At 40.9% G+C, this 23,731-nt stretch overlaps 2 protein-coding genes across 2 annotated transcripts; both read right to left on the bottom strand.

Annotated features, from left to right (window-relative positions):
• Positions 1-4,126: 4,126 nt before the first annotated feature.
• On the bottom strand, positions 4,127-12,366 carry tbc1d10ab (TBC1 domain family, member 10Ab). Its single transcript, XM_056404176.1, has 9 exons — positions 11,751-12,366; positions 9,843-9,942; positions 9,152-9,259; positions 8,851-8,957; positions 8,642-8,756; positions 8,306-8,371; positions 7,648-7,837; positions 7,034-7,188; positions 4,127-6,814 (listed from the first exon to the last, which is right to left on the bottom strand). The coding sequence occupies exons 1-9, from the start codon at positions 11,930-11,932 to the stop codon at positions 6,413-6,415; spliced, it is 1,425 nt and encodes a 474-aa protein (XP_056260151.1). The 5' UTR covers positions 11,933-12,366; the 3' UTR covers positions 4,127-6,412.
• A 1,068-nt stretch (positions 12,367-13,434) lies between these two features.
• Positions 13,435-23,117, bottom strand: LOC130186665 (protein phosphatase PTC7 homolog). Its single transcript, XM_056403912.1, has 6 exons — positions 22,568-23,117; positions 20,451-20,630; positions 18,985-19,183; positions 17,090-17,213; positions 16,793-16,922; positions 13,435-16,224 (listed from the first exon to the last, which is right to left on the bottom strand). Exons 1-6 carry the CDS (start codon positions 22,767-22,769, stop codon positions 16,166-16,168), a joined length of 894 nt encoding a protein of 297 aa, XP_056259887.1. The 5' UTR covers positions 22,770-23,117; the 3' UTR covers positions 13,435-16,165.
• Between the last annotated feature and the right edge of the window lie 614 nt (positions 23,118-23,731).

Raw genomic sequence — 23,731 nt, forward strand, 5'->3', positions numbered from 1 at the left:
TCTTAAATTAATTTTTTATGCTGGCAGCTTTAAAGCTCAGTAACTAAGTAACCATCCTGAAGAAATGCACAAGATAACCATTTGATTCCGAGCTAAATGTTTTCTTAAACTGGCGACTTATTTTCTGTCTTACAAGCAAAACATCCAATTCTTTGCTTTGTTGGACTTTTGATCTGGCTGATGTCTCTGTTGGTGTTATCACAGGCTGCTCAAGCTTCTCCCACTCACCATCAATATCTGCTTGTCCCATAAGTCTGGCCCAGGTTTATCAGGGCCAGAGCAGGTCTCTTTCTGGACCTCACACACACACACACACACACACACACACACACACACACACACGGACGGACAAACACTAACATACACACTCACCGCACAGACCCCCTCCCTCCCTCCCTGCGTATCCTCTCCGAGCCCCCGGTTTCCTTGCTGGGGAAAGAGGGGACTAGATGAACGGGAAGAGAGGAGACAGTGGGGATGTGACACAACAATGGCAGGAAGTGACTTCAGATCAATACAGATTAGTGGAAAACACACCAACACAGCTAACAAACACCCCCGGTGAAGAGATAAACACGTAACACAAACAGCCAAATAAATGCTGTGAGCATCATTACTCACGTGTTACACAGCAACAACATTTTCACAATAAACCACTTACACAGAGAGAATACAGTCTGAGATTATTTACAAGTATTATATCGGCTGCAAAGTACTCACACATGACTTATCATATATTCTGTGATTGACAAAAGAATTACTGCATGTTACACATTAAAAATGCATTGTAGGGCCAATAAACCACTGGATTACAATTATTATCTTCTCCATCACTGTAATCACGTTAAAACCAAAGCGGTTACACGCTGCTCAGCATTTCAAGACTGCAGATTGATAATATATAGCAACAAATGTCAAGCCTTATGATCTAGTACAGCTAGTACAGCAGTGATCCACTTTTCTGCATTTGTAACCGGCTGCAAGTTTAATCTGTTGAAGTGATTTCAATTTAGGCCAAAGCAAATTAAGACTCTGCACAAAGAAAACATATATGAGGAACATGCATACTGAAACACAAAGACAAACTAAGAGGTCTAAAAACCGTCCAAATAAAATCAAGTTGTAATCAGGAGGTGGAAAGAGTCAACAGTGGGTGCAGTTGGAGAGGAGGAAGGCCGTTCAACAGTTCAGAGGTCGCACCGAGGTCCACAAAACAGAAAACCTGATAGGTTTGGAGGTTTTATAATGTGTAACCAGGAGCCTGCTCAACTTCAAACATACTCAAATCTAGTGGAAAGAAGCCAGAATAATAGGACTGTGTGATCTTTTACAGCCAGAAGTTTATCCGTTGTATGGTGGCTCAGCTGCAAACTGCCTAACTAACGCACTGGTCAACACTTAAATTGTTAATGAACGTCTTATGATGGGAACAATAGCTTGGACACTGACCTGAAGATGTGATGTACAAAGACGTTCAGCTGCTATAAAGGAGATCAGGGGGTTTCCCAGCTGCAATCAGGTGTGTGTTATCATTTCCTATAACAAATCATTATCCAGTGACAGAAAAAGCTGATGGATCTGAGATCATTATGGCTGCATGTCCAGCTACCGTTATCCTGAGGAGAACCATAAAAGGACACACACTCTTCCTGTCGACTGTCCATTGAACAAGCATCTGTCTGACCCCTGACACCTTCCACTCCGACTCGGCTTCCTGTCCCACACGTGCAGCTCTGCTACTTGAAACTTTTCATCAAAGCCTCTCCTTTCGCAAAACACGGAAAAGTCCCGAATATAAATGACATTAATTCAATTATTCATTCACATAAACAGGGTGTGGACATAGCAGCGGGAACACCTTGCAATATACTTCAATATAAAAGAATGAAGATTATAAAGCTATACAGAGTTTAATTTATCGTCTATAGCCAAAGTGATAGACGAGAATCACGTCTTGAGTTCAGAAAACAGCTGCAAACCGATTTAAGTGTTCAAGCTACTGTTATTCAAACAGGTCGCAGTTGTGTTTTTTGTTTTGTGCCCCTGACCTCTGCCCCTTTTAATCCCCCCCTTTGGGCAGAGGGCATGGGGGGCTGCTGGCAGGCCAGGGATAAAGGTGCAGACCATCAGTCCTTGTTACCAAAAAGCTTTAGAGGAGCTTTACAGCTCATGAGACCAGACTATAATCTCCCAGACGCTTCACACATATGGCCTCATGAGATCATCTACTTCCCTGCACTCAGCCACCACCCATAAACAGCTACAGTGTATAAACAGATATCACGTGTGGGATATTTATTTTTTTTTACACATACTGTAGATGTGCTTGGATAAACAAGAATAGAGGTGCGAAGATAGTACTTGAACTTTTGACTTTAGGATATTTTATCACAAGCGTAACAGGAGCCGATGCACAGACGTGAGCTATAGCAAAGGTAGCAACAGCTTCTGGACTTTAAAGGTACAAATTTGTACTAATACAGCCTCAACTGATGCACCCAGGGGTGATCATTTGGATTGCTGCCATTATTGGTAGTAGTCACTGGTGGGAAGCTGGTGAGGGATCTTTTCCTTATAATAGTGCAAGGTCAAGAAAAGGGTCCCATTTTTTTGCTACAACACAATGCAATGATATGCAGGAACAGTCTGCAGTGGCCAATCAAAAGTCTGCAAGAGCACTTTCCCGTGAGATTACTTTGTAATGTGGACCTTGCAATTGTCAAGACGGGGAATAAAATTGGTCGCTGTGATGACTTTCCAGAGTTGTATAATCCTCCTGACTCACAGTACCATAAACTGCTGTGTAGTATTTCGGAGGCTGATGAGTCTTAAAGCTCATGGATGTACTGTATTTCTCAAACTGGACGTCTCAGATCATATTTCATCTTCTCACCAGTGCTCGTAGCGACACGTCCACACCAACATAACCCCTTGTGTGTTTTTTTTTTTTTTAAACAGTCCTATTTTCAGTCTGAACGTGGCTTCAGCAGGAGCCTGGGCCGTAGGCACAGAAACTGACTTGTGAGAGAGGGTACCACCATGTGTTTGCATAGGACACTGAAGAAGCAACAAGCTATTGTACAAAATCTGCTCAGCTCTCTTCTGAGGGGTGGTTATTGGGGCACGTCTGGGTCACGTCTCCTCCTCCTCTGCAGATTAGCCATAAAGCCAGTCTCCCATTACACCCTGCCTTGTCTAGGCTCAGGTTGAGTGAATGTCCCCCGAACACCAGCACAGAGAGTGACAGACAGGTTTGGTGGTGGTGGTGGTGGGGAGGGGGGGTCGGATTGAGGCGAAGGGTGGAGTTGGGTTGAAAATGGGCAGACAAGCTAGCATTGTTTACGGCTAGTGAAAGGCACATAAGAAATGATGAGAGGAGCCAGAAATACAAAAATGTTCCAATGACAGGCATCGTCAGACAAAACACACAATGCTTCACAGAAATAGAAGCAGCTGTGGTGGCGGCGAGGGGAATCTCAGGAGCGTGACATTGATGTGAAAAAAGTCGATCATGTCATCTGATTGTTGGGTGTAATCAATCTTTGATCTTTGTCATCTTTGTCACCAAGGGGACTCTCAAAAGACGGAAAATGAGTGGAAGTATTGAGACGTGAGACATAAGAATTCAACTGACAATACTAATGCAATTATATCTGAAGGGATCCATCTTGCTCTGTGTGTGATGTGTTGCGGTTTCGCTGGTCGGTTAAATTAAAATGTAGAGGAGAGCGTTCTTGGCCGTCTTGTTCTTGGACTGCAGCTGAACCTTGTCGAGGAAGAAGAAGAAGAAGAAGGCCTGTATACACGCAGAAGAATCCATTCAGAGACCAAAGGCAAATGGCTGGGTGAGACGCTGTGGGAATTCACCCTATTTCAGATGCAAATTCCTCAAAGAGCTGAAAGAGCCGGAGAAACAGGTGTCCAAGGAAGTGTGGTGCTGCGTGGGTGAGGGCGGGCAAGCGGGCGGGTGGGTGTGAGGGTGCTGAACGATAACACAGGGTGTATTCAAATCCCGCTCGTTCAGTCCAGGCTGTCTCATTTCTCATTTTATTTTGTCTAACAGTAAATGCAGGCAAAAACAGAGGAAACTTGCTGTCGGTATATAAATGGGAAAATATGTGCTAAATCCAGGAGTTTCAAATTTTATTCATTTAAATGTAATTCGGTACAAAAACAGCTTGTACATGTGAGATGTTGATTTTAAATAAAGTAAGTAAACAGATCAGAAATTCAAGAGCTATATACTGATTGAAACAGCAGGATCAGTTGCAGATTTACAAGCCCCAGGCTTAATCAGTGTTATCTTTTAATAGAACTGTTACAATGATTAGTAAAAATAACATCCCACTAACCTATTTAACATCTTTTTTTTTTAAATATTATTTTGATGAATATTAATCTTACAAAAGAAATCAACATAAAGTTTTTGGATGGCAAACCACATCCTGTATATCCTGCATCCTTTAGAATGATTGAACAGCTAGTTTTTCTAATCCCTGGATGAAGCTCAGTGGCACCACATACATGACAATATAGAAAGCTCAGAGTAAACATTCAACAGATGCACGGCAGGTTGGTTAAATGTGTGCTGTGTTCTCGCTACAGATCAGAACAAGATGTTTAAAATCTAGATATAAAAAGCTTCAGAGGACGTGGCAGGTAAACAGTGCTTACTAATAGACAAAAAATAAACCCGTAGCATATATATCTCCACAGTGTTTAAGAATCAACACATACCCGCAACCATTTTACATTATTCATAAAAACTTTGACAGCAAATAATCCGACTTATAGTTTCACAGGATATTGTTAATTTCTGGGACTGGGGTTTATGGCTTCCTTGACTTTTAATATCTTGAGTAACTAGACTTAGAATGTTTTTTTTAATAGTTTAGTGTGAAACACAAAAGTCCTTTGCATGAAATTGTAAAGAAAAACCATGTGGCATGAGTTTCACTTAACTGAGTAACCAAGGGTGTGAAACGACTTTTAGCTGAATAAAGCCTTTGGAAAAGAACAGCATTGTTTGTACATTATTTGAACTTCATATTTACTCAATGAGCTTAATCAGAGAAACAAAGATAACACTACCTACGTCTGGATTTCTTGGTTTTAGGATGGAAATAATAGATAGATAGATTAAAAATGAGCATTTAAACTGGAGTTTAGAGTATAAGGTTGCAGAAAAACAATCTCCCAATGCTATGTTTTTCTTTTATAGTAACATAAGATATCTTTAAGTCGAAGGATCCACAAACCTTTTAGTATGATTGTACAAAAACAGCTTTGTATTAGCATCCTTCAAAATGGCATTTTACCATTGCTCATTCATAACATAAATACAAACCCTCTGCTCTCCCAAACTGACAACAATTAAATACTGTACGACAATATGATTGAATTAACTGTTAGGAAAACATACATTTCAAAAATATTCATTAAAAATCTTTGGCTTAGTGTCATAAAATGTCCCTGCACACTTTTTCCTTCATATCAGAGTCACACAGCTTGTGTCAGCTTTTACTACTCATAAGACGACTGCTGGTCACTGCTGAGGCAGAGAGGTAATCTCAGGGCGCCCTCAAGTGTTCAACAACAGCAGAGACAACGCACAGATGCAGCATTAACAGTCAACAGACTATGCAAACAGACACTGATATACTGTGTCCGCACATTAGTTTGAATGACTGGGTCTAGCAAAGCAGGATAAATACAAATCTCTGCACTGGCAACATAATGACTAATGTAGGCAAAGAGGAAGACTAGAAAGGCAAAGTGCGCTAGAAAAGATGTGACCAGTCCAGTAAATAACTCAGACTTCATTTATAGCAAAGGAGAGAATCAGAGCATTATTATAAGAGGTAAATAGCAGCGGTAGCTTTTAACAGTGAGTCAGTGAGTGTGTGTCCTGACATGCTCGGTTATATGATGCTGATTGCTCTATATTCCCACAGACTTGAACCTCACAGACATGTGCAAAGTGCACATAGTAGCCATCTACTTTTGCTCCCTGGGTTTAAAAATGTACTATACTGTCATGCTAAATTTCCATGACTGTACTACTTAGTTAAAAACAACCAGTATAAATGAAACAACACCGAAAATACGTTGATAGTCTGAGCAATGGCATTTTTTCCAGATGTGAAAATGCGATTACTTTTACTGTTCACAATGACTTCCAAATTCCATAACTTTTGTTGGAGTGTCATGACAGTAAAAAAATGTCATTTTACTGAGACCTGTCTCAGTCATGACTGCTACAGACACACTAAGCAATGGAAAAGTTTGTCATGTCACTGACAGCTGTGACATGTGACAACTGTGCCTGAAAACTGTGAAGAGTGTCACTGCTAAGTCAGTAAAGGCTCTATGGAATGATTTTTGTATGTCAACTGGTGTGAAACTCACCCTGCTACAGGTAAGTGTCATGCTCTGCACTGCTCAGACTCTCTTTAGACTTTTGTAGGGTCATGTGCTCGAGGAGCGGTGAGGGGTCAGTGGGAGGATAAGGATTAACTTTCTCCTGTGGTGGAAGGTTTGTTTTCTTCTGCTTTTCCATGTTAGCATTTCTACTTTCCTTTGCATCCTCTGCTTGCACCCCATCTGTCTTAGGTGCCAGGGGAGACTCTACGATGATGGTGGGCCTCTGTCTCAGGTCCTGCCGGCTTGGTGGCTCGGCAGCCATGATGGCCTTGGCACCATGCATCCTGGGAGGGGACTTACAGTGTAGATCTCCACGAGTCTCCTTCCAGGACCGCAGCTGAGTGTGATGTTCCTTCTCGATGTCTCTCTCAGACACGGATAACTCTATTATCTGAAACACGGGGACAGAATGAGTGTGAATCAAGTGTGAGTTAATGTCTGGGTTTTTTGGTTAAAGTATTCCAGCACGTTACAGCTTAAGTCTTTTTATATTGCTGTTCCCACAACCACAAGAGGGCAAAGTCAAAGAGAGACAGCTGAATGTGCAGGAGGTGCTGGGCCAGAACAATAAAACAGATAACACAGATTACAACAGTCAGTATAACCGTACCTCGTGCACCAGGAACCTTTCTTGCATGTACTGTGGCTGTATAGCTCGGAGCAGCTCCATCGTCTCATAGAGACCTTGGCAGGCCTTCAGTTTCTCTTGGGATCCCAACATGCATTTCAGGAGAACCAGGCCCACCCTGAAGAGGATCTTAACTCCTGAGAAAAGCATCACATCAGACAGTATCACTTATATTTAAATAGAGAGGGACCACCTAGGAGCTGCACATAACTGCTGAAGACCCATTCATTTCTATATCGTAGCAGTGAAAAGTGGATATATAGATGGATAACTATAGTGTTTCTCAATTCTTTTATTCCTTATTCCAAACAAAAAGAGAGAGGCTTTAACACTTGCCTGTTTCTTTAAAGGTGATCAAGCTCTAGTGTTTACAGGCAAAATTAAAAGGGAGGATAACTTGCACATAGCAGGGCCTGAAGGAAAATTAAATACTGGTATTGTGTATTGAGCATTTAACCATGTAAAATGTGCTTCATCTGGGGCTGTATTCATTTATTAGAGGTTATCTTGTTGAAACATTGCTTCAACATAATCACTTCTCACTTGATTTGACATATTAATAGATCAGTGAGTAATGTCGGGGTATGTCGTCTCACCATCACAGAGGAACATGTCCCAGACACGCAGCACCAAGGCCCACGGCAGAGTCCGAGAGAAGGCACACATGAACCACTCGGTCATGTATAGGATGGGTTCCAGCTTGTGCCTCTTCAGGTGTCGGTGGGCCACAGGGGACACCCGCCGCAGCAGAGCGTACAGGATCTCCCCGTCCAGCTGGATCGCCTCCTGTGGAGACAACGTGGAACAGCAGTCAGGGAAGAGGGAACAGACTCCTCTCTCTCTTTGCTTAATCTGATTGTGTGATTATCTTGTCCTTGTAGCCTGGTCACCACCTCCGGTTATTTGGTTGTTAGTGCATCAGTGTCAAGTGAGAGACACATTGGCCTTAGGAATTTAGCAACATATTATGTGTGCTGACTATAAACTGAGGTTAGCTGGCAATTTTATTTATGAGACTGCTGTTTAAATACTGAGGCAGAATCTATGTTGGTAATAAATCTTGGGAAGGGTCATTTCTGGAAAATATACAAAGTAAAAAGATTGAATTTCATAATGTGGCAGAAGTTTAAATTTACGCTAACGATAGACAACATTTTATACTATACTAATAGTCATGCTGAACACATTATGAATATGTAATCTTTTTAAAGTCAACTTGTAATCTGTTGTTCTCAAGCTGTTCTCATGACATACCAGCCCTGTACTGTAGTATCCAGGAAGGTATTTTTCACAAATCTGGACAAGAACCCAGAATGCATCCTAGGACAAACAAAGGAATGAGAGCAGCATTTATTATAGAAAATATGGTACTTAAAGATAAAAAAAAATCATGACATAGAGAAAAACAATAATTTAGTTAACAACATTTACTCATTACACAGTGAGCTTATATCATCACATCACTTTTCTTACCTATTATTCCCCTTAACCCTATCATTAGAGAAGTTAGTATCTAATATCAACTTCATTTTATTCTATACCAGAGAAAAAAAAACATCTGGAAAGGTCGAATTTCTAGTGTGTGCTCACCTCAGCCGGCATATGCATCAGGAGAACAGCAGCGATGGGAGCTTGAGCCTGACAATAACCCTCTTCAGGACGATGCAGAGTATAAGCCTTCAGAACACGGAACAGGTCCTGCTGCCTTCATGTACGAACAGGTATAAACTGTGTTCAGAAACTACTGTATATTCAGAAAAAATAATACATTGATGGGCATGATGATAGGCAGTGCTTACCCATGGCCTCCTCTCGCTGCAAACATTTCGTGGAAGGGGAACTGTCGATGCAGGTCCCTCTCAATAATATCTACCCATTTAGGATCTCCTGGTTGGTTGTCCAGTTCCTGAAAACACAGAATCTTGTCATTAAACATAATTTCTCACTAGACACTTTTTTTTTTTTATTAGCAATTACATAAAGAAGGCAATTCTGAAACTTACAGCCTTATACGGACATGTACTATGAATGTACATTATGTTTAATTTGCATCAGTTTTTTGAAAAACACTCGCAGGGACAACAAAAATATACGACTGACCTGGAACTTGCCCTGGTTTTGCTCCCTTTTCACCTTGCCCCCAGTGAGATAGAGCCAGGCCCGGCCACGCAGGGATGGAGGGATCCCCTTCTGACAGCGGTCTTTCACCTGTTATTCAACACATGCACACGTTACTCAAGAGGCAGCACAGAGCAAGAGAAAGACGGAATGGGGAAATGTTTCACAGCTTGGACTGCACACTGTGAATACTGCAGTATACAGCACTATGACTGATCATCAATTATATATATATATTTTTTTAAACTATTGCGTAACCCCCACCCTGAAAGAATCAAGTTTGACCTGAAGGACAAACTTGAGGATCCCCTTTCACTGCTTAAGTGAAAAGTCCATATCAATTTGAATGATAACTCTCACTCTTTATCAGACAGCTTTCTTTTTTTCCTCAATTCATGAAATGTATGTGCTTTTCTTTAGATAATCTGTTTATTTTGTTAGCTTGAACACTTTTAACTATGTTCGATATGACTTCTTGTGGTATATGTGCTCTGTTTTACTGGTTTTATTTTGTGGAAAACTGAAGCATACAATTGTATCAACTGTGTGAACAATAAAAATACATATAATGAAAAGTGAATCTGTGCACAATGAATAACTCCTGCAAAGTGCACTTAGTAGTAATATAAAACTAAAAATTATAATCAGTGAAGAGGTGAGAAACATTGCAGACCTTCTTGTGTTTTTTGGCCATCCACTTGTCCCAGTTGTTGAGCATGTCCAGCCATTTTGCCTCCCGCTGTCTCAGCACCTCGATGGGAATTTCTTCAGCCCTGTAGAGACGGACAATGTCACTGATAAAAGACAAAAATAATGATTTTCATATATAGTAGTTCCTCTGTACTCTGTCACTTCCCTGTAGTCAGAGGGGGCGGGATAGTGGCTCATCTCTTCCTTGTCCACACAGGAAATCTACCCTCAGACGAAACAGTGGAACACTTGCCATCGGCAGCAAAGTACAAGGAAAACAGGAAGCTATGCGAGAACTTTCCCCTAGTTCAGTTCCCTACAACCTCCTACACAAAACACCAATATCTCACTTCACTACAGCCCTACTGAAGATCAGAGCTGCCATTTTGACGCACACAGATTTCCTGTACTGATCCTGAACAAAAGCCTGGTCTTCTTGGCAAGCAAATTTTAACAAATTTAAAGAGCTGACTGACATGGTTTTGCATGCAATAGCTAAAGAAAGTTCACAAGTTGTCAATCACTTATCTCTATATAAAGATATCACAGTGACTTGGCTGGACTAATACGTCTAAATTGGGACTGTTTCTTTTATATCTTCAAAATAAAACACAACCTCTAAACATTTTGTGGCCGATGTTGAGCCCAAGATGTTTATATGCAATTTATGTATAAAGCACATTTAAGAACAACAAAAGATGAACCAAGTGCTGTACAATTTCTAAGGCAAAGTTAAAAGTAAATTGTGTTAGAACAAGTAACAATGTTGGATGTTATGCAGGTCCAAATATTAAAAAATAAAAATGGTCTTTGAGGCAGAACTTAAAGGTTTCATTAGTTGGGACACTAACACAGGGAGGCTGGTCCAATATCTAAGGGCCACAATGACAAAGGCTTGATCACCCTCTACCTGTGGTTCCTTGCCTCTTTGGTTTATGTCCGCTTAAAATGCATGAATGTCTACTGGTTAACCAACAGCTTTAACTCACTATGCAATAACCTAAGATGATTATCATAGAAACGTCTGAAAAATAAACATAATTTTGCATATCAGAATCTTTTTTTTGTGCTATCTCATTAATCATGTAATGACCCATCAGATTAATTTTGAAACCCTACTGAGGGATCACAACCACCACGTTGGGAACCACTGGCCTAGACCGTGGGATACTCAACAGCTTTGGGTCAGAATACCTCAGAGACGTAAAGGAAATTTGAGCCAAGAATGGGAAAAACCCAATTTTTCCTTTTAACAACAAACGTTGAGACACGATTTCAAAAACAATGCTATACATATTTTATACATCTATATATTATGAGTCAAGCACGTAAGTAAAGTGGTCTGTCTTTTTGGTGCCAGAGGGAGGTTGAACAAGAAAGGTGGGAAGGTGGGTCAATCAACTTGTTGATCTACAAGACATTAATATCTTCTATCTTCATGCATGAAACACCATATAACACAACATATGAAACCTGTGACAAGGCCAGTGGACATTGCTTCACTTTGAAGGGTCTTAAACCAAAAAGGTTGGCAAACACTGGTCCAGGTGACAAGAAACTAAGATATAAATCAGTGTATTTATAATTTAATTTACAATCTGGAATGATCTATTACTTGTTTGTCTTATTACAAGTTTATTCAATGACAGCAGCTATCTCCACATGGATGAAAGAACAGACTTTACCTACAACAGTCTGATGATCCCAGCTTTTACAAGGGGGTTTGTTGATGGTGTGTGTCAATGTGTGTGAGCTCTTCTCGTTTCCTTTACCTGTCTTCAGCTGAGTGCTAGAAAAATACTGCAAATATGTGGCAGTCTATGGACTCACGATCAAACATTTCATTCAGTTTCTAACTGTGGCAATCTGAACATTATGAAACTCCACTTACGAGTCTCTGGAGTTCTGCTGGGCTCCCCCGGTGAATCCATACTTGTCCACCGGTTCCTCCCTGGGGATGGCATTGCCGTTTACTTCTGTGTCGGATCCATACAAACTGCCTTTCCCATTATCTGTCAGCTTCTCTGTGCTGCCCCGCATTTCAAGTCCATTGCCCTGCTCGGTTTTTGCCATTTAATCAACATTTATCTTAGCAGAAGCCGCCTGTCTACAGTCTGTTCACATAACTTCGGATCAAGCTTGAAAGCTTAGCTAACACTTTAAAGCTCTCCATGAAGACGCCCGCCGGTTAGCAAACCTACTGTCACAGCTAGCCACGGTTGCTAGGATGATTTGCTTCCTAGCTGCTAGCTCGCTAGTGCTAAAAACACTTAGGTTGTTTGTTTCATAGTAAACCTCCTGACTTTGGTCACGTAATTAATATATCAGTCACGCAAAATGATTTCCACCAACGGATCAAACTATTAAAGAGTCAAACGCAGCACTGACGATAAATTAGTACAGTATCCGTCGGCTAACTCCGAAGCTAATATGCTAGCATCACACAACTGTCAGCTGACACACACACCTCGAGAATCTCTTCTGTCAGCAGGAATGTAGGTTAGCTGCCGGCTACAAGGAAGCTGGAGCAGATTAGTAAACAAAACATCCCTGGCATGCTATGACTCTCCACTGCCATCTACTGCTCAACATTAGGCTACATGTCCAGGTACAGATTTTATATATATATATATATATATATATAGATATATTATATATATCTTTATTATAATTTTATTTATAAAAAGGCAAAGATTAGAGAAGCCTGAAAATTGATTGCAAATTCATGTATCAAAAGTTTGTTTTTCCCCTTTTCCTTTCACAATCAGCATACTACTACTAACATTTAGTTGGTGACCCTTAGGAGGGGCCCTGCCTCTAAATTGGGAACCACAGGACTAAACTTTCTAACAGTATCAAATGTAGTTTAAAGTAGATGCACAACAAGCAGCTACAACAATGAAATGCTGCTTACAAATTGATGATCAGTATTAACAATGTGATTTATTTTCAGTAGATTTTGCTGATGATACCTCTGTACTTTCATTTGAGTAGGATTTTGAATGGAGGCTTTTTATTCGTAAATAGTCATAATGCATCCTGTCCTCTTTTAGAGTTATATTATATTGTTGGATTACTGATGCAGACATATAAGCAGCATGTTGTACCTGTGCAGAAGAAAATTTGATTTATTTGTTGAAAAAATAGAGCATTTCTCTCTGAAATATAGTAAAGTACATAAGTATTATATGACAAAAAATGAAAATACTCAAGTAAAGTACAAGTACCTCAAAGTTGTACTTCAGTAAATGTACTTTGCTACTTTCCAGGTATATTGTAGGGATATATGCAGATACTTGGCATATGCTGTACATATGTTTCTATACATACATGTATACAAATTTAGCCATTTCCTTTAAATGATCATTTTAAAACGAAGACTCGTTTTGCACTTAATGTAATTACATAAACATTGACACAAGACTATGTACTTTTATTAACATTTCTTTGGCTTGACACACACACACACACACACACACACAGCTGTCAGTCATTTGTAAGACTGAATTAATCTTTTGTGAAGATTTGTCTGAAGATAAAATTGGTTCAAACATGGAATCATGAAATCACTCAAATTTAGTATAAATACTAGATTCTTTATTTAAATATTGTACATATTTTAAAACATATTTACATAAATTAGACCTGCATTGTTACACTCTATATACACTGACATAGGTGTGTCTTTCATACGCACAAACATCGCTTTCTGGAAAGAGGACAATCATACCATACAGACTGCAGAAGCACCTTTGAGAACGACTTTACAGGAGAGAAAGAATGGGGCAGACTTCATTTACATCAAACACTGGGCAGCGTGACCGAGACGAGACAAGCTTGCAATGACAGGAAAGGCCTCTTGATTACGGGAATAGCTATTTGTTAAGGCTGAAACTGTGCTCACCCTCATACCGTAAGTTCACAGCACCATTACCCATCTCACTACCCCTCCCTCTGCATATGAGTTACATCTCCCTGTCAAATAGGGAGCTATCTTTGAAATAAATAGAAGTTCAGAACCTTTGTACACAAACCATGCTTAAGACAAGAACAGACTACAACTGTGTGAAATGAACTTTGAAAAAAAATGGCGCAGAAAGCTCAGACAGAAACCAACAACAACTGCCATTATGTATATGAGGAAGAAAAGATCAGTCTAATTTGGATTCATGTAAAATGTGGCTATTTGTTGTCCTGCTGATCCACCACATACATGAATTATTTGTAGAACCCCGCTTACTAATGCAAGACATGTGCAGGACCAGTGGATTCAACTATGGCAGCAACTGTAGAATTTCTACCATGACTGTTAAAAGAACAACACAATGACAATATTGGTCTCCACCAACACAGTGTTACCTTTACAACTCGGCTTACAGATTAATCATGTATTTATATATGGCTTTCCTTCTTTGGTTTATAAACCTGTCTAATACATCAGTCACATATGATTTATACCAAGAATATGATACAACCTTTGTTCGCAAACAACTTTAGGCATAGAAAAGACATTTCAGTGTTCCTCGGAACATTTCCACCCACACCTCTTGCCATCACGCTAGACTCAGAGCACAAGGAATTTACAGTATTGCTGTATGATGTTTATAACAACAAAGCATAATGACATACACAAAGAAAATGTGTCTTTGGTGCACCTGCTTTTTAAACTGTAAAGACATTGTCCAAACCACTTGGGTGAGCTGTTAGACAAAGGGACAGACTATCATGTCTTTGATTATTGTAATTGGATGAAATCCAGCACACAAACAAACACTTACGCACACTCATTACAATCATGATGACCATGTTCAAATAAATCATGTCAAGTCATGTACAGACATTGGAATTACAAAAGAAGCAGCAAACAAATGTAAAGGGAAATAAGGAACTGAGAAAAAAAAAAAACTGAAATCTGACACACACTCACTCTCTCTTACAATTACACACACACACATTTCTTTTTAAGATAGCTGGATCTTTTTGTCATCCATCACACATCATGTCAGCAGACACTTCAAACTCTTTCTCTGAAAACTAAATAACATTAAAAAAATACATCTTTTCCTTTAAATTCATGCCTGACCTATCATTGCAATTTAAGCATTCCCAGATGCTAGCTTTAGCTTTGTGAGATAACAAATATTAACATTGAACACACCACACATTCCAAAAACAACCTCTAACATCTGCTCCACACACACGCGCACACACACACACACACACACACACACACACACACACACACACACACACACACACACACATTTTTTAAACATCCTTCCTACCACACAACTGTTGCAATCAATCTCAGCAAATGTCATCTTGTTCATTTCAGCGAGTGGAAGTGCAGAATTGATAAAGCTCACTTCAAGATTAACATCTATACAAGAAAAATATATTTATGAATGCATGTGTACATCCTCCACAACAGTAACGAAATAGCTCTTTGCTTTAACCAACAAAGCAAAGACAACAGGAAGGCCAGAATGTAGCCCTGAAAACACAGAAATATTTACATCTTATCAGGATGTGCGCTCCGACAGATCCCTCAGCCAAGTGACAAAATCTGATTAACCATCACATGTGAGCTCTTACAAGTCTTACGGGTTCTCTTTACAGATTTCTTTTATCTGCACCAATTACTAGTTAGCTCTTCCATGGTTAAACATTCCTAAATCCAACTCTTATTTTTAGTTCTCCATTAACGCCCATCCACTCCCAACGTCAGCTTCCTCGGTCCATCTATACGCTTTGTTCAAACACGTTTACGACATGGTGCAGATTAACAACTGGGACAACAGACACAGTTTAGTCAACTCTATCACTACTCTAACAATCCAAAACCATGGCTTACTCCTCCTATAATATCGCTTTTTATACACAAGGGCTGCCAGATTTTAAAACGCCTAGTTAATCCAAACTGTTATGGACTGTCTCTTCATCACATCACCTAAAAAGTGTTGATGCCACACAGTGAGACATGGGAGACTGAGAGGCATCCCTCAGCCCATTGTACTCGGCTCTTCCCGCATCATGATCAACATGAATATGTCTGTCTAGCTGCCTGCTTCCCCTCAACCGTTCAAGCACCAAAACAAAACGGAGGAAGAAAACAAAGTGTTACACGGATGGACGCCAGTCCCGCAGCAAGGAGTGTGTCGTGTTGGTGGGCCTCTCCAATTGGCCCACAGGACGCAGTGCATTTGGGGAGGGCTGCAGGTGGAAGACTCAGGCAGATGGGAAGGAAGGATCAGCCCCAAAGAAGCACACACACTCGCGCATATACAAACGCACACAAACGCACTTTTAGTCTGTATATTCAGCCACAATGGACAGCAGCACCGTGATATCATCTGGCTTCCCTCCTGCAGAAAAAGACAAAAGAGTGTGAGGAACCGTGCCAAACCTGCAACCATGCAAAGTAGGGCTGGAGGTTTTTTTCTGCAATGCCAGTTGGAACTCATGACCACCATGTGCTGAGAGCATAACATTTCCCTTTCTATTTAGCTTTGGTCTGGACAAAGGAAGCCAAACTAAAGCTGTGAATGATGCCAAATATCATTAAATTTACACAATATTTTCATTCACATTTTTAAATTCTTAAACTTCAGACAATTGAAGACACAGTTTTTAAAGTTGACCGTTTTAATAATAATTAAAAAAAAAAAAAAAGGGACCATTTTTGTTTGTTGTAAGTTTTTTTGGGGGCATTTTTACATTTATTTTGACAGGACAGTGAGAGATAGGCAGGAAAGTTAGGGAGAGAGAGGGGATGACATGCAGCAAAGGGCCGTGAGTCGGACTCAACCCATGGTCATTGCGGTTAGGACTAAGCCTATGTGGTCTCTCAGCTTTTAATAACATCTGAATTACATATACCTTATTAAGCATAGTGTTAAAAAGAGAAAACACATCTGAGCACAGTACACTTACCTCTTACATTCAGGCCATTGTCACAGGCAAACTGTGCAAAAGGAGACATATAGTTTGGGTCATAGGCAAGGTCGTGAGCTTGCTTTGCAATGCTCTGTGCAGTCTGCAGGATGCTGTCATAGTTGGTAGTCTGAATAAAGCAAATATAAAAAGCATTAAAAGGTGAAAGAAAATAAATCTCTGTGCACATATGTATAGTGTGTAACTACTGTACACACACACACGCGCGTATATATATATATATATATATATATATATATATATATATATATATATATATTCATTCAGAAGTAAGACCTTGAGTTTTTTGAGCTCCTGAAGAATCATGTAGTCTGGCATGTTGTCAAAGAGGCCATCGGTTGCTGTAAGAATGATGTCACCAAGCTGCACGTCGAAGGAGGAGCTGTCAGCTGCTTCAGGACTGGAAGAAACAGGGGGTATGGCAAGATCAGTCACAAATGGCACCTGAGCTGCTGTCAACAGTTTCCAGTATGGAATTAAGCAGGTCATGCTGCCAAATCTTAAGGGTAGACATGGCGTGGGTGTTTAATCTGACAGCTGACTCGGAAGCAGCCTGCCCTGCGTGTCCTTGCCAAACAAGAGAAGAACTCTAGCTTGCACTGGCACCTAACCCAAGACTCGAGTTTTATTTCCTGGGAGCCTTTAACAGTATGTTCCTGCTTGGTCTGGAGGGTTTTTATTTTAAAGGTGACATACCACAGAGCCACAAAAAAGGAAAGGTTTGCTTGTTGATTGCTAAATCTTAAACTTTATCTCACACCAGATGAACAGGATTAAACTAGAGTGGGAAAAAGGATTCAAAAACAAGACCTTGAAAATGCTCCAAATGGATTACAAAAGGTTTATCCCTTGTTAATCAGGCTGCCATTGTCAGAATCAAATTGTGACACCTATCGATGCAGCCTTTTAAGTCAGTGAATATGCCACATTGAGACATTCTGTAATAACATTCTTGATAATGCATTAAACTAATGCATATTCAGTTGAGGTAGTTGTCGTTGGGCAGTAGGGAACATGTTTGTAAAAGTTACATATATTGTATAAAGAACGACATGTATGTAGCTATCCAGATTAGAATAACCCAGCTAACAGAAAAAAGCCTGTGTCAACTCTTCATCTGGAATACATTCATACACGGATGGCAAAGAAGGTCAAGATACACGACAACGACAGACATAATCTGCCTGTTTCAAAGATTCTTTAGAGGCAGAAAGACAAAAATTAGAGAACAAAATCTTACATCCCATCTGTGTTCTTTTCCACTAGTATGTGTCAGTACATCATCACTACAACAACTGCCAACACCCAGAGTATGCTCTCACGTCGGCTATAGACCGAGTTGTAAAAGACTGCATGGGGCTGTCTGGAGCCACAGAATCACATTACTTGGTGCAGAGGAGTGGTTTAGTGCTGGTGTGCTTAAAGCACCATGACATTCCTGCAGCAGTGAAAACAAGTTTGTGTGAAAAGCATACAAATCATTTCTAACTGATTCTGTACATTTCCCAACTTCTTTCCCTAATATTCTTTTGTTGGTATGTAATATTCATGTACTTGTGTTGAATAATGTATTTTAGTAGGTTGTGATCACAAAGGCATGTTTACCTCTACAAATCACTGAAATCTGAACAAAAACAATAAACTGGAACAGAATATGATGAGGGGATTTTCCATGCGAGTGATAAAGGAAAAGACGATCATGTACATGATGCTGCTCTGCAGAGTCGAGCCTAGTTTGGCCAGCAAACCCATGTACACCTGCACACACTGTGAAATGCTACATAAAGCATCTCAGATCTTGTTTTTTCTTCAAACATTGTAGCAAAGTTTCCACTGCAGCTACATTTGCTTAAAAAAAAAAAAAAGATTTAACTCAACTGTTTAGAAGTGGACACGCTAAACCTCTTTTTTTTTTTGCAAAGATCTGCTTTGCAAAATGGCATGCGCTCTCAGGCACATGCAAAGGCTCAAAGCTGGGCGAGGTAGTAGCACAGCGATACAATGGAAGTTTACAAAGAGCAATTCAACTTCACCCTGGTCCCCTGGTAGATTGCTGCAAAGCTACTAGCATCACCACTTTCCAGTGTCTGTACAATACAACTTTTTTGATTTTATTCTTTAAATTGCCTTCACATGACTTGTAATGATGTCACCAACACTGAGCTACTCACCTGTCACTGAGCACCACCCCTTCGGCTCCCGGAGGAGCGATGGACAGCTGGAAGGGTGTGTTAAAATAGTGCTGTTGCTCGTCCGAGCGATGAACCACCTCTCCTCCCCGAACCACCAGGAAACCCGAGTCACCAAGGTTACACGTGTGTAACCGGTGACTCCGCCGATCCAGAACCACAATACAGGCAGTGCTGCTCCCTACAAATAGGAGAGCAAAACAACAATAAGGTTATAGATATGTATAGAGGGAAGTGGAAAAGAAACATTTGTCGGGTTGAGGATACTGCAGCACCACAGAGAAAATGCTAACATTTCCAGTTTGGAAAGATTAGAAAAAAAAAAGAAGAAGAAAAAAGTAGAGGCTGGATGTGTGTTTCGCTTCACAGAGTGAGAATGCTGCCCAACCAGTGCATCACCGCCTTCATGCACACCTCCCTGATGAATCTGATGCTTTCATTGTGGCTGGGTGAGATTATTATGTAATTACCAAATGTTCTTCCATCAAAAGAGAGAGAGAGAGAAGAAAAAAAAACAAAACAAAACACACGGGTCAAATTCTTTGCTTGTCCCAGATCCCCAGTGACTGCAGCGTTACAAGCCAATAGGCCCAGTAACCTTGAGCAGGGAAGGTCAAACACAGACCTTGTCACTGCTGCCTAAAATAAAAGTAGACCATTTGACAAACATAGTGAGAGGGGGAGGAGGTTAACATTTAGTGTGTGCACTGGCTGTGGGTCAGGGATACTGAGTCTAAGAAGAAATGTGACCATGGTCACATGTTTGACATGGCCATGCTTTTAAAATCAGTTCAGTCCTCCAGCAGTGTCAGTTACAGATGCACTCCTGGCCTTTTGGAGGCCTCTGGTATGAGGCAAAATGTTCACCTTGCATAAAAGGAAAACTGTTGAGGCCAACAAGGCCACTGAGTCTAAACTTTCAACTGGTGGCATAACAAAATACAGACTGATCAAGTTAGTTGGTTACCTCATGGATATTACATCACTCAGTGGGATGAAGGTCTAAGCCGAAATCAATGACAACCAACAATCCTCATGTTAATAAATATGCGAATACCAAGCAAAATACTATTCTTTGTGAAACTGCAATTCTTTGCGCATATGTATGTAAAAAAAAAAAAAAAAAGAAAGAAAACACACAGAAACAAAACCCCTTCCTCTATCCTTGATGCACTTTTCAGTCAACTTGAAACGTGAAAGACATTTTGACATGCAATTTAAAAAGGAGATAAGTTCTGTCTTGACTTATAGTAACATGTTATGCAACTCTCTAAGCAAGGCTACTCACAGACTGACTCATCCTGCAGCTATGTTATTTAATTCTCAGAGTATGGCTGTTCACATCGGAAGCATGACTCACTCTACCACAGACTGTGTACCATAACATATTGTGGGTGTGTATCTGTGTGTGTGTCTCTCTCTGTGTGTGTGTGAGTGTGTGTACTCACCTAGCAGGGGAACTTTGTTCTGTAGAAGCTCGTAGTAGCCAGAGGTCAGGATGCCCACTGGATAACTGGGAGTGAAGCGTCCCTCCTTCACCAGTCGCTCACAGGTTCTCATTAAGGTGGCAGAGAACTGAGACGGGTCAACACCATAATCGCGCCAACCACCGACGCCATCTGCTACACCTGATGGACAAAATGGGAATTAAAATTTTAATTTTGTCACTGTTTTGGTGCTCACACACCCCTCAAACTAATGCTAGCATTTTAGTCGTACTAAGTAATAACCAGTATTTAGCTGCTGTACAGTTCTTAGTTGAACCAATTAGTCAGTCAACAGAAAATTAATTTTTCAAGCAAAAGTGCCAAACACAGTCTGGTTCCAGGTTAGCAAATGTAAGGATCTGCTGCTTAATATTGTAATATTTTGACTGCCGTGGCTTGTACTTTGTCTGTAGAAGACAACATCAACATGTCTAGTGTTTATCTACAGGTCTATACTGCTGCTGCCAGTTCTTTCCTTTCCTGTCAGTGGCATTGCTATGGTAATTTTCAATGGTTCCCCTTGCAGACATTTGTCAAACTGCTAAACGTGAATGTGTGGATTCATGAGTGGGTCACACAGAGCATTGTTTAAAAATCAGTCAAATGTTTGATCGTTACTGCTGTTAAATCTGTACCCCAATTACCTAGTTAACCTCTGCTGTAAAAATGTTGACTGTTACACAGATAATATACCTGCTGAATATTCTCACAATTCAACAAACTGTGTAGCATAGTTTACCTCATGAATACCTGCAAACATACTCTCTTGTCCTGAAATTTCACTGCTAACTGAATCTATTTAAGTTCATACTCTATGATCTGTGCCTCACCATGAGTTAAACACACTGAGGTGAATCTTAACTGTATTCTGAAGAATGCAGTGGGATGATACTGGATGACGTAACTGGATATCTGCTAAGTGCATTATATCAAACTCCAGAGCTATAGAGAAGATGGCAAGAGGAAGCTGTAACATTTAACGTCAAAGCCGACTTTTTTTGAGATGTCACTTTCAACACAGACAGAACAAAATATTGTATGGTATTAGAAAACACCAATACCGTTAACAAGTAGTGTTTCCATGCCCTGTGAGGACAATAAAACAAATACAAATCCCAGACCCACATTAGCGTCAATTTCTTTTGGTGAAGTTCCCTCAAAAAAGAAAGTGAAAATATATAATGCAGCTGGGGAATCTCCATCCCCCTCTGTGCTCATGGACAAAAGGACCACCATCCATTTCTGTTACCCGGGCCAAAAGCCAAGTTTTTTTTTGTAGCTGTCTTGATAGTTTAGTAGACTTCACCACCCCCACCACGTTATTTCTGCGGGCCATGTGTAAACCCGTGAAGTCCTGAGGGGGATTTTGTTCCTCAGAGGTGGCTATTTTTACTTCATATCATCAGCCCAAACATTTAGGACTGTACATTGCGTGAAAAATCATAAAACACTTATTTTTAAATGTCGACATGGCACGTGGTTAGTCGAGCATTTCGCTGTTCCTCATGTCAGCTGAGCAGTGAGGACAAAGCAATTACACTCAGCTAAGCTAGGAGGCTACCGACGGTATTAGCAATATGGCTGCCTCCATGCTCAACCATTCTGACCTTTGCAAGACATTGTAGTGTTCAGTCTGAGATGTTGTAAAAAGGTCTATTTCAACCCCGTCCACCTTTAACGGTGAAAATCTCCATCTCCTGATTTAATGTGTTCAATATCTCGCGCTGCCGCCATGTATTCTGCAGTTTGAGCTCATCTAGGTGAAAGGTCATTTGGTGTTTCACCTCAAAACCACCACACAATAACAGTTAATGCATTAAATGACACAGTTGGAGGTGTAATGCACTGGCTGATCTATTGTAAGCATCCGCTCTGTTTTGTGTTAAACTGACATAGTCTCTGTAAAAGAGAGTGAAAAGTTATGGCTCTGTTTTTGCAAAGAGGTGGGGGCTGTTGTGTTTTCATCCGAGTGGTCGGTACACGTGTTAGGCTAGCTCACTGAAGGTCACCCGAGCACAGAGGGTGTCTAACACGCATCAGCAAGACAGTTACAGTGTTTTATATGTCGGAGAGCTTACCCAACACATCGGCGGTCCTGTTCCGCGCTATGAAGCAGGCATCGTCCCCATAGCACATCCCTTTCTTCAGGATCCCCTTGCGAAAGTCTTTACCGTAACCATAGCTGGCGGTGATCAGGCTGTAGTCCCGACCGTCCGTCTGAGAGAGTCCGCCCAGGACAGCCCTGGCTACCAGTCTGCCATAAGACAGTACGGATAACATCCCCCGGTTAGGAGCGGCCCCGTCTTGATTTGAGCCCGCTCACGCTGTTCCGCCTCTCTTTCCCCCGACCCGGCCGCCTACCTGCTAGGCTACTTCTTCGTGTCAAGCCCCGGCAGTTGGTTTCTAACCGTCCATTCGACACCGACTGGCTCGCTTCCGTGAAATAGTAACGCAGCCCCAGGCAGTTGCTCTAACCTCGCATAAAAACGCCACCCTCCGTCTTGACTATTTACCGTGCTGTTTAGGTCTCGGGTGTGCCTTTCAGAAACGCAGTTCCCCCACTGAGCTCTCTCATTCCCGACATGTTTCCACCGTGTCCCGGACAGCGAGCTGCGAGTACATACGGGTACTGTACAGTTTACAAGCTTGACGTCACGGCCAGCCGATATTATCCAATGAAAGAGCCGCTCGCAGGCCTGACATACTTTCTGATCCCAGACCTGCTGAGATCCCAGATCCACTGAACTGCGCAAGCTTCGGGTGTGCGCTTGTTCTAGAAACACAGATGTACCGGTCGAACGGAGGCATCGTTAGCACCATTTAGCCTACCTCTAATAAGGTGCATTAACCCCCCAGGAGGCCCCAGGGCAAACGATTGTGATGGGGCCCCTGTTGATTAGTTTACTAGTCGACTGACAAAAAATTAATTTTCAATTATTTTGATAACTGATCAATTGTTGAAGTAATTTCTCCGGCTTCTCAAATGTGAATATTTGTTGTTTTCCCCTTGTTTTATTTTATATGACACTGAACTCAACATCATTGGGCTTTTGCCTGTTGGTCGGGATATGTTCAATTCACGAAACAATGATGGGAATTTTCCAATATTTTCTGACATTTACACGTTTACAGCACCGTTGTGTTGCCCCACATCCAAGAGGGACTAGTGATAGCACTGGGTGATAATAAGTGGGAAGTTTAAAAAAAAAAAAAAAAAAAAAAAAGGTAGACATCAAGTAGTT

Source organism: Seriola aureovittata, chromosome 18 (assembly GCF_021018895.1).
Source record: "Seriola aureovittata isolate HTS-2021-v1 ecotype China chromosome 18, ASM2101889v1, whole genome shotgun sequence".
NCBI classification, from domain to species: Eukaryota; Metazoa; Chordata; class Actinopteri; order Carangiformes; family Carangidae; genus Seriola; species Seriola aureovittata.

Bases quoted from the DNA above. Each gene is read 5' to 3' on its own strand.
- LOC130186665 (XM_056403912.1), bottom strand. From the start codon at position 22,769: ATGTTATCCGTACTGTCTTATGGCAGACTGGTAGCCAGGGCTGTCCTG. The intron at 16,923-17,089 runs GTCTTACTTCTG...TGCTTTATTCAG, and splicing joins AGGAGCTCAAAAAACTCAAG to ACTACCAACTATGACAGCAT. The intron at 16,225-16,792 runs GTAAGTGTACTG...CTTTTTCTGCAG, and splicing joins CAATGGCCTGAATGTAAGAG to GAGGGAAGCCAGATGATATC.
- tbc1d10ab (XM_056404176.1), bottom strand. From the start codon at position 11,932: ATGGCAAAAACCGAGCAGGGCAATGGACTTGAAATGCGGGGCAGCACA. The intron at 9,943-11,750 runs GTAAGTGGAGTT...CCGTCTCTACAG, and splicing joins CAGCAGAACTCCAGAGACTC to GGCTGAAGAAATTCCCATCG. The intron at 8,958-9,151 runs GTCAGTCGTATA...CTGTGTTTTCAG, and splicing joins AAAACCAGGGCAAGTTCCAG to GAACTGGACAACCAACCAGG.